This window comes from Scyliorhinus canicula, chromosome 18, assembly GCF_902713615.1.
Source record: "Scyliorhinus canicula chromosome 18, sScyCan1.1, whole genome shotgun sequence".
NCBI lineage: Eukaryota > Metazoa > Chordata > Chondrichthyes > Carcharhiniformes > Scyliorhinidae > Scyliorhinus > Scyliorhinus canicula.
The window spans coordinates 69,388,891-69,406,233 of NC_052163.1; the positions used below are offsets into that span (position 1 = coordinate 69,388,891).

General features: G+C 45.7%; 1 protein-coding gene across 3 annotated transcripts in view; it reads right to left on the reverse strand.

Moving 5' to 3' along the window:
- mif4gdb (MIF4G domain containing b) overlaps positions 1–17,343 on the reverse strand; it is a 54,108-nt gene that overhangs the window by 33,734 nt on the left and 3,031 nt on the right. For all 3 annotated transcript variants that reach the window (XM_038777333.1, XM_038777332.1, XM_038777334.1), the window contains exon 2: positions 2,272–2,395. In XM_038777333.1, the coding sequence (XP_038633261.1) occupies positions 2,272–2,353 (82 nt within the window). In that variant the 5' untranslated portion in view covers positions 2,354–2,395. The remainder of the gene's footprint in view (positions 1–2,271; positions 2,396–17,343) is intronic.

Here is a 17,343-nt window from a genome sequence, read left to right on the forward strand (position 1 = left end):
GTTTTATATATTTGTAGAAACTTGTTTTTATATTCTGAGCAACTTTACTCTCATAATCTATCTTATACTTCTTTATAGCTTTTTTAGTAGCTTTCTAAAGATTTCTCAGTCCTCTAGTCTCCCACTAATCTTTGTCACTTTCTATGCTTTTTCCTTCAATTTGATACTCTCCCTTATTTTCTTAGATATCCACGGTCGATTTTCCCTCTTTCTACCGTCCTTCCTTTTTGTTGGTATAAACATTTGCTGAGCACTGTGAAAAATTGCTTGGAAGGTTCTCCACTGTTCCTCAACTGTTTCACCATAAAGTCTTTGCTCCCAGTCTACCTTAGCTAATTCTTCTCTCATCCCATTGTAATCTCCTTTCTTTAAGCATTTACCTTCCCACCCTCTATCAGTATTTTAAATTCCACCATATTGTGATAGCTCCTTCCGAGAGGATCCCTAACTATGGGATCATTAATCAATCCTGTCTCATTACACAGGACCAGATCTAGGACCATTTGTTCCCTTGTAAGTTCCATTACATACTGTTCTAGGAAACTATCACGGATACATTCTATAAACTCCTCCTCAAGGCTGCCTTGACCGACCTGGTTAAACCAATCGATGTGTAGATTAAAATCCTCCATGATAACTGCTGTACCATTTCTACATATATCAGTTATTTCTTTGTTTATTGCCTGCCCCACCATAATGTTACTATTTGGTGGCCTATAGACTACTCCTATCAGTGACTTTTTCGCCTTACTATTCCTGATTTCCACCCAAATGGATTCAACCTTATCCTCCATAGCACCGATGTCATCCTTACTATTGCCCGGATGTCATCCTTAAATAACAGAGCTACATCACCTCCTTTACCATCCACTCTGTCCTTCCAAATAGTTTGATACTCTTGGATATTTAACTCCCAGTCGTGACCATCCTTTAACCATGTTTCAGTAATGGCCATTAAATCATAGTCATCACGATGATTTGCGCCATCAACTCATTTACCTTATTCCGAATACTACGAGCATTCAGGTAAAGTACACTTAAGTCGGCTTTTATAACTCTGTTATGAATCTTAACACCCCGATCAGTAATCTCACCTAAATTATATTGCCTCTTAACTTTTCTCCTAATTTTCCTTGTCGTTGAACCCATATCTTCATGTAATAATCTGCCGCGTCGCTTACCATTTATCGTTTTACTTCCCGTTTTATTCCTTTTAGTATTACTGGGCCTATTCACTGAGCTCCCCTCAGTCACTGTACCTTGTACTGTCGCCCTTTTTGATTTTTGACTCTGGCTTCTCTGCCTTACACCTTCGCCCTTACTGCCTTTTGTTTCTGTCCCTGTTTTCCTACCTTCCAACTTCCTGCATCGGTTCCCATCCCCCTGCCACATTAGTTTAAACCCTCCCCAACAGCTCTAGCAAACACCTCCCCTAGGACATCTGTCCTAGGACATCAAGAAGACTTGATGAGTTACTGCCACTGTGCACAGTGGAGTGAGTGGATGGGGCAGGCTCCTTTGTCCTGGATGGTGTCGAGCCTCTGGAGTGATGTTGGAGCTATACTCATCCAGGCAAATGGATGTTCTCTCACTGGCAGTACTTCCCATTTAGTCATCAGGAATGGGACAGGTTTGATTAGTTGGAAAGGGTAACAAAGTAATTGCCCTCCACTGCTGGGTGCTGACCAGTTGTTGGTGTCAGTGTGCTGCCTCTGGTAAACAGGTGTCTGTTCCACAGCCCTGAACCCCCATAGCCCCAACACAGGAGCTGATTCAGGAGAATTTGATGCATCTGGTTCGAGGTGGGAGCTCAGTGGGTATCAGCCCTGGACCACATTTACTGATACAGACAGGGCATTAGACAGTCTCCCAACCCCAGCCCCCATGAAAACAAGAGACTCACTGAGTTTGCCCAACAGTGAGGGGCATCCATATTCAGTCAGCCTGGTCAGAGTGGCAGACATTACTCTCTGTGGAACTGAGCTACAAGGATCAGGAAGACACCATGTAAGCAAATATGTACAATCACAGAATCGTCACAGCACAGAAGGAGGCCTATTCAGTTCAGAACCGTACCGTTCAGGCTGTAATGCCTCCTCTGTTCCAAAAGCCCAGCGACACTTCATCATATAGGCTTCTGCTCTCTGAGTGACCACTCGTGTGAAGTTATCAGAGAGCAGCTGGTGCCCTAGGAAAGCTGCACACACCAGTCTGGGAGGGATGAGAGAAAACTAAAAGCCAGAATTTTCTATCACTCTCACCGTTTCATACCTTTCAGTGCTGTTTTCAGCAGCTGTTGTGTGTCTGCATCAAATGACTGGATCTTGTAATCATCCTTTGCTGAACTTTCCATGGTAGCTGCTTTGGCCACACACGCATTCACTTCAGAGACAGACTGGTGAGAGAGAAAATGCCAGTCAGTGACAAACAAACAGCAACAGGTGGACAAACAGCAAAGGTCCAACATTGGGCAATTTGACAAACTGCAAAATTCCTGCTCTTACTGTCCTGGTTTCTCATACTCAATGAAAAAAATGGACATTAGTGTTGGAGATTCTTGGACACGCTAAACTGCCCTTCACGTCCAAAAAGGTTAGGAGTTATTGGGTTATGGGGATAGAGTGAAAGTGAGGGCTTAAGCTTAAGCAGGTGGGTGCAGACTCAATGGGCCGAATTGCACAGTATGTTCTGCATAAAAAAGTCTACGTATAGGAAACTTTGCAATTCAAACATTCCCAGGACAGGTACAGCACGGGATTAGATACAGAATAAAGCTCCCTCTATACTGTCCGCATCAAACAGTCCCTGGACAGGTCCAGAATGGGGTTAGATTCAGAGTAAAACTCCCTCTACGCTTTTTCCATCAAACACTTCCAGAACAGGTACAGCACAGGGTTAGATACAGAATAAGCTTCCCTCTACATTGTCCCCATCAAACACTCCCAGAACAGGTACAGCACGGGGTTAGATATAGAATAAAGCTCACTCCTAGTGTGACTTTTTTCCTTTTCCCTCGAGAAGTTGGACTGAAGGTGATACATTACAGCTTCGAGACCACACGACACTCAGCCTGACTGGAGTTTAGCTCTGGGGCGGTGAAGTCTACAGATTCATGACCCTTTGAGAGAAATAATTTCACATTTCTGTTTGAAATCAGCTACCCCATTTGTGAGGACCAGCACTGAACGGCACTCACCTAAGGTCTCCAAGGTGAGGGAGTTAGATCCCATGCCTTGGTTAGATCTCAGGAACGCATATCAGAGTGAGACTAGCTGTCTCGCTCTAATATGCAGATTTGCCAGAAAGGGCAGGATTCACAACACAATATCATGTTAGATTTTGCGAAGTGTGGCAAGCCGGGTAAATCGCTGAAGTGGGATCTCCCTTCATCTACAAGTTGCGATGTGCCGCGCTGCTTTTCGGGCGCAATGCGACTGGTAGATCCTGCCCCTCCTCTCTGGAATCAATCTAGTAACTCTCCTCTGAACTGTCTCTAATGCAACTACATCCCTCCTCAAATAACATAGAACAGTACAGCACAGAACAGGCCCTTCGGCCCTCGATGTTGTGCCGAGCATTGTCCGAAACCAAGATCAAGCTATCCCACTCCCTATCATTCTGGTATGCTCCATGTGCCTATCCAATAACCGCTTGGAAGTTCCTAAAGTGTCCGACTCCACTATCACAGCAGGCAGTCCATTCCACACCTTAACCACTCTCTGAGTAAAGAACCTACCTCGGACATCCCTCCTATATCTCCCACCCTGAATCTTATAGTTATGCCCCCTTGTAACAGCTACATCCACCCGAGGAAATAGTCTCTGAACGTCCACTCTATCTATCCCCCCATCATCTTATAAACCTCTATTAAGTCGCCTCTCATCCTCCTCCACTCCAAAGAGAAAAGCCCTAGTTCCCTCAACCTTTCCTCATAAGACCTATCCTGCAAACCAGGCAGCGTCCTGGTAAATCTCCTTTGCACTCTTTCCAATGCTTCCACATCCTTCCTATAATGAGGTGACCAGAACTGTACACAATACTCCAAATGAGGTCTCACCAGGGTCATGTATAGTTGCAGCATAACCCCGCGCTCTTAAACTCAAGCCCCCTGTTAATAAACGCTAACACACTATAAGCCTTCTTCACGGCTCTATCCACTTGAGTGGCAACCTTCAGAGATCTGTGGACATGAACCCCAAGATCTCTCTGTTCCTCCACATTCCTCAGAACCCTGCCATTGACCCTGTAATCCGCATTCCCCAATAAGGGGACCAAAACTGTACGCAGTACTCTCGGTGTAGCCTCACCAATGCCTTATACAGTTGCAGCAACACTTCCCCATTTCTATACTCTCTACCTTTAGGTATAAAGGCCAAAGTTCCTTATACTTACTCTACCTGCTTACTAGTTTTCTGAGGTTCATGCATGAGGACACCCAGCACTCTGAAGTTTCTCTCCATTTAGATAATAAGTTGCCTTTACATTTTTCTGTCCGAAGCTAATAACCTCACACAAACTCCATCTCCAAATCTTGGTCCACTCACCTAACCTACCTGTATCCATTTTTTAAAATGTCTTATTTCTTCATTGCAACTTATTATCCTACCTATTTTAATGTCATCCGCAAGTTTGGCTACAGTACCTTCTAACCCTACATCCAAGTCTTATCAGAGAAAACAACATCCATATTCTGACCATTCCAACAAAGCTGGTAAACAATCAGGTTGTGTCCAATATTAACACCAAAGCAAAACCTCGAAGCTGATAGACTCTGAAAGGGAAATGATACAGGAAGAGGGAGCCAGAGATGATGAGGGATAAAGGACAGGGCCCAGGGGCAAACCACAGCCCAAAAGTTCAGCAGGATTCCTGCTGCATAGCTAACCATTGTAGCACCAGTACACGGCCTAAAATCAGCAAATATACTGCAGCTCGCTCAGTGTCAAGAAAGAGCAGAAGCTAGTCCAAGTTTCTGGCGAGATCCATAATATATCACTGCGTAGAGTCTTCCTGAGCCAGGTCGGGGGGTGACAGGTTCGCCCAGTACTTGCTCTCTCAGATGCTGATAGACCTGTTGTATATTTTGAAATGAAATGAAATGAAAATCGCTTATTGTCACGAGTAGGCTTCAATGAAGTTACTGTGAAAAGCCCCTAGTCGCCACATTCTGGCGCCTGTTCAGGGAGGCTGGTACGGGAATTGAACCATGCTGCTGGCCTGCCTTGGTCTGCTTTAAAAGCCAGCAATTTAGTCCAGTGTGCTAAACCAGCCCCTTGAATTTGACGTTTCTTCCTTGTCTCTATAATTTTGGAATATGGACATTGTTGGCTAGGCCAGCATTTCTCAGTCCTCTCTCTTCATCTCGAGCAGGCTGTGGTGTTAGGCCTGCTTTGTGCAATCCTATCAGTCACTTTCAGAGGGCTGCTACGATTCTGGATCTGAAACCACATGTCAGCCAGATTGGGTAAGGACGGCAGATTTACTTTCTTCAAGCACATGGGTGAATCAATCCAAGAGATTCAGGGGCTCTTTTACCACCGTTGTCCTGCCTTTCCTACATCCCTACCCCTCCTTCTACCCTAAACCAATCACAGCAGCCTCTCAGCCTGGCTAGCCCAGCACCCCATCCCAGGATTACCATATCCTGTGTGTGGAAAGCTGATCTCCTGGATTCGCTTTCCTCTCTGATGGTCTGCTTCCTTCCTGATTGCCACTGGACCAGGGAGCATCCAGTGTCCAGGTCACTGTCTGAAACCCCACCCACATCCCCCACAATGCATCTATGCAATGTGCCAGCTCAGCACTGGGCTGGCAGCAGTTGAATGGGAATCACAAGGATCACAATTTCACACTGCCTTTGTCTACTCAAGTCTGGGGATTTAATTCATCAGTTCCTGTTCAATGGAGCCTAACACAGGCCAATCACAGGCAACAGGGCTTGTCGATTAGCCGAGAGTAATGAAAATATTGAAATGCCACGTCTCCATTGTTCTGCTCCTTTCTGACTTGTGCCGGGATTGGGGTTCCATATATTCCGGCAGCCTCCCCAATACCTCAGCCAAGTTGTCAATGTAGTGAATGTTGAGATTGTACTCAATTACCTCTCAAGGTGAATTTTTAAAAATAATTCAAGTGAGCTTCACTGGCCAGACCAGCATGTGTTGCCCATCCCTAATTGCCCTCGGGAAGGTGGTGATACTTCTTGTGCTGTTGCAGTCCATCTGCTGTAGGTACAGCACTGCAGTGTTAGGGAAAAAGTTTCAGGATTTTAACCAGTGACAGTGAAGGAATGGCTGATATATTTCCAAGTTGGCAAGTCACTCACCTCCCCGACTTGGAAACATTCACTGTTTCTTCACTGTCGCTAGGACAAAATCCTGAAACCCCCTCCCTAAGAGCACTGTGGGTGTATCTACATCACATGGACTGCAGCAGTTCAAGAAGGCAGCTCACCACCACCTTCTCAAGGGCAATTCGGATTGGCAACAAAGCCCACATCCCTTGAATGAATAAAATAAATGATAACCTTCAGAGGCAATCGAGCATGATCCCGTTCTCAACTTGATGTCCGCTGTGGGTCAGTCAGTATCAACTTTGTCAAAACGTCATATATTCAAGGCCTACACTACTGAGGGAGTGTTGCGCTATCAGAGGTGTTCACTTCTCCATGAAACAATAAAGCTGGTTTAGCACACTGGGCTAAATCGCTGGCTTTGAAAGCAGACCAAGGCAGGCCAGCAGCGTGGGTTCAATTCCCCGAACAGGCGCCGGAATGTGGCGACTAGGGGTTTTTCACAGTAACTTCATCGAAGCCTACTTGTGACAATAAGTGATTTCCATTTCCATCTGCCCCCGAAGTGGGTGTAAAAGATCCCATGGCACTATTTCAAAAGAAGAGCTGGTGAGTTATCCATGGCATTCTATCCCTCAATCAACATCATATAAGAACACATTATCTGGTCATTATCATATCACTGTTTATGGAAGTTTGTTGTGTAATTAGCTGTCATGTTTCCTACATTACCACAGTGACTACATTTCATTTGAATGTTCTGGGGCTGTAAAAGATGCTTTAGCCGGGTCCAATTCTCAGCCAAGCCTGCACAAATGGGAGACACTGGATACAGCAAAGGTCCTGATAACATTCAGGTAATAGTACAAAAGACTCTTCGTCCAGGACTATTCACAGCCCTGGCCAAACTATTCCAAAACAGCTACAACATTGACATGTGACCAAAAGTTGGAAAATTGCCCAGGGACGTCTTGTCCACAAAAATCAATCCAGAACCATATCAGGTTAATTACTGCCCCATCAGTCTACTTTCATTCATCATTGAACATAGGACATAGAACATTACAGCGCAGTACAGGCCCTTCGGCCCTCGATGTTGCGCCGACCTGTGAAACCATTCTAAAGCTCATCTGCACTATTCCCTTATCATCCATATGTTTATCCAATGACCATTTGAATGCCCTTAGTGTTGGCGAGTCCACTACTGTTGCAGGCAGGGCATTCCACGCCCTTACTACTCTCTGAGTAAAGAACCTACCTCTGACATCTGTCCTATATCTATCTCCCCTCAATTTAAAGCTATGTTCCCTCATGCTAGACATCACCATCCAAGGAAAAAGGCTCTGACTGTACACCCTATCTAATCCTCTGATCATCTTGTATGCCTCAATTAAGTCACTTCTTAACCTTCTCTCTAACGAAAACAGCCTTCAGTCCCTCAGCCTTCCCTCATAAGATCTTCCCTCCATACCAGGCAACATCCTGATAAATCTCCTCTGCACCCTTTCCAATGCTTCCACATCCTTCCTATAATGCGGCGACCAGAATTGCACGCAATACTCCAAATGCGGCCGCAGCAGAGTTTTGTACAGCTGCAACATGACCTCATGGCTCCGAAACTCAATCCCTCTACCAATAAAAGCTAACACCTTCTTAACAACCCTCTCAACCTGGGTGGCAACTTTCAGGGATCTATGTACATGGACACCGAGATCTCTCTGCTCATCCACACTACCAAGAATCTTACCATTAGCCCAGTACTCTGTCTTCCTGTTATTCCTACCAAAATGAATCACCTCACACTTTTCTGCATTAAACTCCATTTTCCACCTCTCAGCCCAGCTCTGCAGCTTATCTATGTCCCTCTGTAACTTGTAACATCCTTCCGCACTGTCCACAACTCCACCGACTTCAGTGTCATCTGCAAATTTACTCACCCGTCCTTCTACGCCCTCCTCCAAGTCATTTATAAAAATGACAAACAGGAGTGGCCCCAAAACAGATCCTTGTGGTACACCACTAGTAACTGGACTCCAGTCTGAACATTTCCCATCAACCACCACCCTTTGTCTTCTTCCAGCTAGTCAATTTCTGATCCAAACTGCTAAATCACCCTGAATCCCATGCCTCCGTATTTTCTGCAATAGCCTATCGTGGGGAACCTTATCAAACGCTTCACTGAAATTCATATACATCACAACAACTGCTTTACCCTCGTCCACCTGTTTGGTCACCTTCTCAAAGAACTCAATAAGGTTTGTGAGGCACGACCTACCCTTCACAAAACCATGTTGACTATCCCTAATTAAATTATTCCTTTCCAGATGATTATAAATCCTATCTCTTATAAACCCTTCCAAGACTTTCCCCACAACAGAAGTAGGCTCACTGGTCTATAGTTACCGGGGTTGTCTCTTCTTGAACAAGGGGACAACATTTGCAATCCTCCAGTCTTCTGGCACTATTCCTGTAGACAAAGATGACTTAAAGATCAAAGCCAAAGGCTCAGCAATCTCCTCCCTAGCTTCCCAGAGAATCCTAGGATAAATCCCATCCGGCCCAGGGGACTTATCTATTTTCACACTTTCCAGAATTGCTAACACCTCGTCCTTATGAACCTCAAGCCCTTCTAGTCTTATGAACCTCAGGCCTTCTAGCCTGTATCTCAGTATTCTCCTCGACAACATTGTATTTTTCCTGTGTGAATACTGATGAAAAATATTCATTTAGCACCTCTCCTAGCTCCTCAGTTCCATGCACAACTTCCCACTACTGTCCTTGATTGGCCCTACTCTTAACCTAGTCATTCTTTTATTCCTGACATATCTATAGAAAGCTTTAGGGTTATCCTTGATCCTACCTGCCAAAGACTTCTCATGCCCCCACCTGGCTCTTATTAGCTCTCTCTTTAGGTCCTTCCTAGCTAACTTGTAACTCTCGAGCGCCCTAACTGAACCTTCACTTCTCATCTTTACATAAGCATCCTTCTTCCTCTTGACAAGTGTTTCAACTACTTTAGTAAACCATGGTTCCCTCGCTCAACCACTTCTTCCTGCCTGACAGGTACATAATTATCAAGGACACGAAGTAGCTGTTCCTTGAACAAGCTCCATATTTCCATTGTGCCCATCCCCTGCAATTTCCCTCCCCATCCGATGCATCCTCAGTCTTGCCTCATCGCATCATCGCCTTTCCCCCAGATATAACTCTTGCCCTGCGATATATACCTATCCCTTTCCATCACTAAAGTAAACGTAATCCATTGTGGTCACTATCACCAAAGTGCTCACCTACCTCCAAATCTAACACCTGTCCTGGTTCAGTACCCAGTACCAAATCCAATATGGCCTCGCCTCTCGTTGGCCTATTTACATACTGTGTCAGGAAACCCTCCTGCACACATTGGACAAAAACGGACCCATCTAAAGTACTCGAACTATAGCGTTTCCAGTCAATATTTGGAAAGTTAAAGTCCCCCATAACAACTACCCTGTTACTTTCGCTCCTATCCAGAATCATCTTTGCAATCTACATCTCTGGAACTTTTCGGAGGCCTATAGAAAATCACTAACAGGGTGACCTCTCCTTTCCCGTTTCCAACCTCAGCCCATACTACCTCAGTAGACGAGTCCTCATCAAACGTCCTTTCTGCCACCGTAATACTGTCCTTGACTAACAATGCCACCCCTCCCCCTCTTTTACCACCTTACCTGAGCTTACTGAAATATTTAAACCCCAGCACCTGCAACAACCATTCCTGTCCCTGCTCTATCCATGTCTCTGCAATGGCCACAACATCGAAGTCCCAGGTACCAACCCATGCCGCAAGTTCACCCACCTTATTCCGGATGCTCCTGGCATTGAAGTAAAGTGTTGGATAGTGTTGCCTGCAGTGCTATCAAGCAACACTTACACAGCAGTAGCCTGCTCACTGAAGCTCAATCTGGATTCTGCTAGGGTCACTCATCTCCTGGCATCATTATCGCTTTTGTTCAAACGTAGACAAAAGAGGTGAACTCCAGAGGTGAGGTGAGAGTGACTGCCCTTGACAGCAAGGCAGCATTAATCGACATTGCATCAAGGAGCCCTAGTAAAACTGGAGTCAATGGGAATCAGGGGGAAAACTCCACTGGTTGGAGTTATGCCTGGCACAAAGGAAGATGGTTGTGGTGGTTGGAGGTCAATGATCTCAGCTCCAGGACATCACTGCAGGTAATCATTCAGAGTAATGTCCTGGGCCCAACCATCTTCAGCTCCTTCATCAATGACCTTTCTTCCAACATCAGGTCAAAACTGGGGATGTTCGCCGAAGATTGCATAATGTTCACCACCATTCATATCCTCAGATACTGTAACAATCCATGCCCAAATGCAGCAAGACCTGCATAGAATTCAGGCTTGGACAGATAAGTCACCAGTAACATTCATGCCGCACAAGTGGCCGGCAATGACAAGAGAGAAACAATCCATCACCCCTTGGCATTTGATGGCATTAACATCGCTAAATCCCCCACAATCAACATTCTGGGGGCTACCATTGACCAGAAACAGAACTGGACCAGCCATAAAAATACTGTGGCTACAAGAGCAGGTCAGAAGGACAAATTCTGAAATGAGTAACTTATCTCCTGACTCCCCAAAATCTGTCTACCATTTAAAAGGCTCAATTCAGGAGTGTGATGGAATACTCTCCACTTGCCTGGATGAATGCACCTCCAACAACACTCAAGAAGCTCAATATCATCCAGGACAAAGCAGCTATGCTTTATCGACCCCCATCCAGCACCTTCAACATTCACTCCCCCCATCACCAATGGACAATGGAGGGCAGCACGGTGGCCTAGTGGTTAGCACAATCGCCTCACGGCGCTGAGGTCCCAGGTTCGATCCCGGCTCTGGGTCACTGTCCGTGTGGAGTTTGCACATTCTCCCCGTGTCTGCGTGGGTTTCGCCCCCACAACCCAAAAATGTGTGGAGTAGGTGGATTGGCCATGCTAAATTGCCCCTTAATTGGAAAAAATAATTGGCTATTCTAAATTTAAAAAAAAAAAACAATGGACAATGGCAGAAGCGTATACAATCCAAAAGATGCATTGCAACAACTCACCAAGCCTCCTCAGACAGCACCTTCCAAACCCATGGTCACTACCATCTGGAAGGGCAAGGGCAGCAGAGACCTGGAAACACCACCACCTGGAAGTTCCCTTCTAAGTCACACACCATTCTGACTTGGAAGTATATCGCCGTTCCTTTGGCACTGGCTCAAAATTCTGGAACTCCCCCCTCCCCCATAACAGCATTTGGGTGTCCCACAGAGATGGTGGCGTAGTGATAATGTGACTGGACTAGTAATCAAGAGGCCCAGGCTAATGTTCTGGGGACACAGGTTAAAATCTCGGCAAGGTAGATGGTGGGAATCTAAGTCAAATTAATAAAATCTGGAATTGAAAGCTAGTGAAACTATTAATGATTGTTGTAAAAACCCAGCTATCCTCGTTCGGGAAGGAAATTTGCCGTCTTACCCGGTCTGACTTACATATGGCTCCCAATCCATTGCAATGTGGTTGGTGTTTGACTGCCCTCTGGAACTACCCCAGCAAATCACTCAGTTCAAGAACAATTACGGATGGACAACAAAGGCTGGCCCAAACAGTAACACCCACACCCTGTGGAAGGATTTTTTTAACCTGTACCACAGGGACTGCAGCAAGTTCAAGAATGTGGCTCACCATCACCTTCTCAAGGGAAATTAGGGAGAGGCAATAAATAATGGTATTCCAACAGCCCCCCACATCTCACTGGAGAATTTCTTTTAAATCGAGGATCAGGAATCCTGGCTGATCTTTCCCTTCTCTCAGTGCTGGGCACTGGGGCTAGCTGCAACAGCCCGATGGTCATGTTGACCATGATCATCTAATCACACTAGCTGCCCATTTATCGAGTGAGTAATTGAGAAGGCAGATCCCACTTTGGATTCCTCTTCTGTGCAGCTTCACAACCAAGCCGTTGCTAGCCAATGTTCCTCTCTTTTACAGAAAGTCAGCTCGGAGACTCTGAATTCCTGACACAATCTGCACCCCACAATGTTCCGGCTCACTGTTCAGTCACCCCTGCTGGAAATCAAATGGGTCAGGACACCAGGTGCAGACAAAATGTGGCCTGCCGGTAATGCCTCTTTGGTTGAATAACCAACCTAGATTGCCCACTTACACCCAAAAATGTGTATGTCCTCAGTGAGGGAGTAGTGAGGACCATAACACTAGCAGCAGAATTAGGCCAATCGGCCCATCGAGTCTGCTCTGCCATTCAATCATGGCTGATATTTTTCTCATCCCCATTCTCCTGCCTTCTCCCCATAACCCCTGATCCCCTTATTGATCATAAACCTATCTAACGCTGTCTTGAAGACACTCAGCGATCTGGCCTCCACAGCCTTCTGCGGGAAAGAGTGCAACAGATTCACCACCCTGTGGCTGAAGAAATTCCTCCTCATCTCAGTTTTAAAGGATCGTTCCTTTAGTCTGAGATTGTGCCCTCTGGTTCTAGCTTCTCCTACAAGTGGAAACATCCTCTCCACATCCACTCTATTCAGGCCTCACAGTACACTGTAAGTTTAAATAAGATCCCCCCTCATCCTTCTAAACTCCAATGAGTACAAACCCAGAGTCCTCAACCGTTCCTCATACGACAATGTGGTACTGAAAACAGGCTGAGAAGATACAGATAGGCTAGGAACAGAAACTGTCTCATGAGACCCTGGCTGGAATCGATACTGGCCATCTGCAAAAGCACTCAAATCAAAGCATAAATCTGTTATTGCTATATGGACTTTGTGATTACTCACTCCAAAGACTAAAATCAAAGCATAAATCTGTTATTGCTATATGGACTTTGTGATTACTCACTCCAAAGACTATGGATATGTAATAAACTTCCAGACACAGGTGATCAACTTTGCAGCAGGACAAAGGACAGACAAAAGAAGCCAACAAACTCCATAATGAGCTGATGGCTGGTCAGACAAAGGGAGTTTCAGAGAACAATGGGTCTTGATTGAACCACCATGGATATATAGGAATATCCTGTCTTTCCCATTAACCAGTGGGGTCTGACTCGGACAATGGCCGGTCGTGGGCATATACATATGACTCAATCCAAGCATAAAGAAAGGAGCATCGAACAGATCTTGAGCGATAACCTGGGAGCCCCCAGGCACAACCATCGCAAAAAGAAAGGACCCTGGTTTCAAACACAGAGAAGATATCCACATGGAGTGATCGTAGCCTGGCCACCTCCTTCACTAAGTGCGGGCAAAACCCAAAGCTCAGCCGTGAGTCTGAGTCATATTTTCTTGAGTAATAGAATTGTGAATAAAATTGTATTAAACTGTGAATCTGTTTTGTCCTTTGTTCATCTCGCAAATAAGGAGGAGTATATTTTGTCAGGTGTGTACAGGAAGGGTTCCTGACTCAATATGTAGATAGGCCGACTAGGGGGGAGACAATATTGGACTTGGTGCTCGGCAACGAACCAGGCCAGGTGTCAGATGTCTCGGTGGGAGAGCGTTTTGGTGACAGTGACCACAACTCCTTGACCTTTACCATAGTCACGGAGAAGGATAGGAACAGACAGTATGGGAAGGTATTTAATTGGGGGAGGGGAAATTATACTGCTATTAGTCAGAAGCTGAGGAGCATAAAGTGGGAACAATTGTTCTTGGGGGAAATGGACAACGGTAATGTGGGGTTGTTTAAGGAGCACTTGCTGCGAGTGCTGGATAGTTTTATCCCACTGAGACGAGGACGGAATGGTAAGGTGAAGGATCCTTGGATGACAAGAGAAGAGAAGAGAAGTCAAGAGGAAGAAGGAAGCTTACGTAAGATTGAGGAAGTAAGGATCTGACTCGGCTCTAGAGGGTTACAAGGTAGCCAGGAAGGAACTCAAAAATGGACTGAGGAGAGCTAGAAGAGGGCGTGAAAAACCCTGGCGGGAAGAATTAGGGAAAACCCCAAGGCGTTCTACACTTATGTGAGAAATAAGAAGATGATCAGAGTGAGAGTCGGGCCGATCAGGGATAGTGGAGGGAACTTGTGCCTAGAGTCTGAGGAGATGGGGGAGGCCCTAAATGAATGTTTTGCTTCAGTATTCACTAGAGAGAGGGACCTTGTTGTTCATGAGAACAGCGTGAACCAGGTTAATAGTCTCAAACAGGTCAATATTAAAATGAGGATGTGCTGGAAATTTTGAAAAGTATCAGGACAGATAAGTCCCCTGGGCCTGACAGGATATACCCAAGGTTACTACGGGAAGCGAGGGAAGAGATTGCTGTGCCGTTAGCGATGATCTTTGCATCCTCACTCTCCACTGGAGTAGTACCGGATGATTGGAGGGAGGCGAATGTTGTTCCCCTATTCAAGAAAGGGAATAGGGAAATCCCTGGGAATTACAGTCGTATCAGTCTTATGTCTGTGGTGAGCAAAATATTGGAAAGGATTCTGAGAGATAGGATTTATGATTATTTAGAAAAACATAGTTTGATTAAAGATAGTCAGCATGGCTTTGAGGGCAGGTCATGCCTCACAAGCCTCATTGAATTCTTTGAGGATGTGACAAGACACATTGATGAAGGTCGGGCAGTGGATGTGGTGTATATGAATTTCAGTAAGGCATTTGATAAGGTTCCCCATGGTAGGCTCATTCGGAAAATTAGGGGGCATGGGATACAGGGAAATTTGGCTGTCTGGATACAGAAATGGCTGGCCGAAAGAAGACAGCGAGTGGTAGGGGATGGAAAGTATTCCGCCTAGAGGTCGGTGACCAGTGGTGTCTCGCAAGGATCTGTTCTGGGACCTCTGCTCTTTGTGGTTTTTATAAATGACTTGGATGAGGAAGTGGAAGGGTAGATTAGTAAGTTTGCCGATGACACGAAGGTTGGTGGAGTTGTAGATAGTGTGGAGGACTGTTGCAGGTTACAACAGGATATTGACAGGATGCAGAACGGGACTGGGAAGTGGCAGATGGAGTTCAACCTATGACTGAAGTATTGAATGTACGTGGGTGTTTGCACATTTTTGCCTTTTTTGCTTTCTTTCTGTCCATGTCTGTAACTGTTTACAATGCCAAAAACTACCTCAATAAAATTGTTTGTTAAAAAAAAAAGAATCTCACCCATTTTCTCTGACTCCACGCATAACTTTCCTCCTTTGTCCTTGAGTGGGCCAACCCTTTCTCAAGTTACCCTCTTGCTCCTTATATATGAATAAAAGGATTTGCAATTTTCCTTAACCCTGCTTGCTAAAGATATTTCATGACCCCTTTTAGCCCTCTTGATTCCTCATTTCAGATTGGTCCTATATTCCCGATATTCTTCCAAAGCTTCGTCTGTCTTCAGTCGCCTAGACCTTATGTATGTTTCCTTTTTCCTCTTAGCTAGTCTCACAATTTCACCTGTCATCCATGGTTCCCTCATCTTGCCATTTCTATCCCTCATTTTCACAGGGCCATGTCTGTCCTGCACTCTAATCTACCTCGGTAGCATTGTGGATAGCACAATCGCTTCACAGCTCCAGGGTCCCAGGTTCGATTCCGGCTTGGGTCACTGTCTGTGCGGAGTCTGCACATCCTCCCCGTGTGTGCGTGGGTTTCCTCCGGGTGCTGCGGTTTCCTCCCACAGTCCAAAGGTGTGCAGGTTAGGTGGACTGACCATAATAAATTGCCCTTGGTGTCCAAAATTGCCCTTAGTGTTGGGTGGGGTTACTGAGTTATGGGGATAGGGTGGAGGTGTTGACCTTGGGTAGGGGATAGGGTGCTCTTTCCAAGAGCCGGTGCAGATTCGATGGGCCGAATGGCCTCCTTCTGCACTGTAAATTCTATGTTCTATGTTCTAAAAGCCTCCCACATATCAAATGTGGATTTACCTTCAAACAGCTGCTCCCAATCCACATTATCTCGCTCCTGCCGAATTTTGGTATAATTGGCCTTCCCCCAATCCTTTAGGACCACTCTCATCTTTGTCCATGAGTATTCTAAAACTTACGGAATTGTGATCACTATTCCGAAAGTAATCTCCAACTGAAACTTCAACCACCTGGCCGGGCTCATTCCCCAACACCAGGTCCAGTATGGCCCCTTCCAGAGTTGGACTATTTACATAATGCTCTAGAAAACCCTCCTGGATGCTCCTTACAGATTCTGCTCCATTCCGGCCTCTGACAATAAGTGTATCCCAGTCAATGTTTAGAAAATTAAAATCTCCTATCACCACCACCCTGTTGCTCCTAGATCTTTCCATAATCTATTTACATATTTGTACCTCTATCTCACGCTCGCTGTTGGGAGGTCTGTAGTACAACCCTAACATTGTTACCGCACCCTTCCTATTTCTGAGCTCTGCCCATATCGCCTCACTACTCGAGTCCTCCATAGTGCCTTCCTTCAGCACAGCTGTGATATCCTCTCTGACCAGTAATGTAACTCCTCCACCCCTTTTACCTCCCTCTCTATCCTGCCTGAAGCATCGATATCCTGGGATATTTTGTTGCCAATCATGCCCTTCCCTCGACCAAGTCCCAGTAATAGCAATAACATTATGGAACATAGAACATAGAATAGTACAGCACAGAACAGGCCCTTCGGCCCTCAATGTTGTGCCGAGCCATGATCACCCTACTCAAACCCACGTATCCACCCTATACCCGTCACCCAACAACCCCCCCCCTTAACCTTACTTTTAATAGGACACTACGGGCAATTTAGCATGGCCAATCCACCTAACCCGCACATCTTTGGACTGTGGGAAGAAACCGGAGCACCCGGAGGAAACCCACGCACACAGGGGGAGGACGTGCAGACTCCACACAGACAGTGACCCAGCCGGGAATCGAACCTGGGACCCTGGAGCTGTGAAGCATTTATGCTAACCACCATGCTACCCTGCTGCCCCATACTCCCAGGTACTAATCCAAGCCCTCGGTTCATCTGCCTTACCAACTACACTTCTTGCATTAAAACAAATGCACCTCAGATCACCAGTCCCTTTGCATTCATCATCT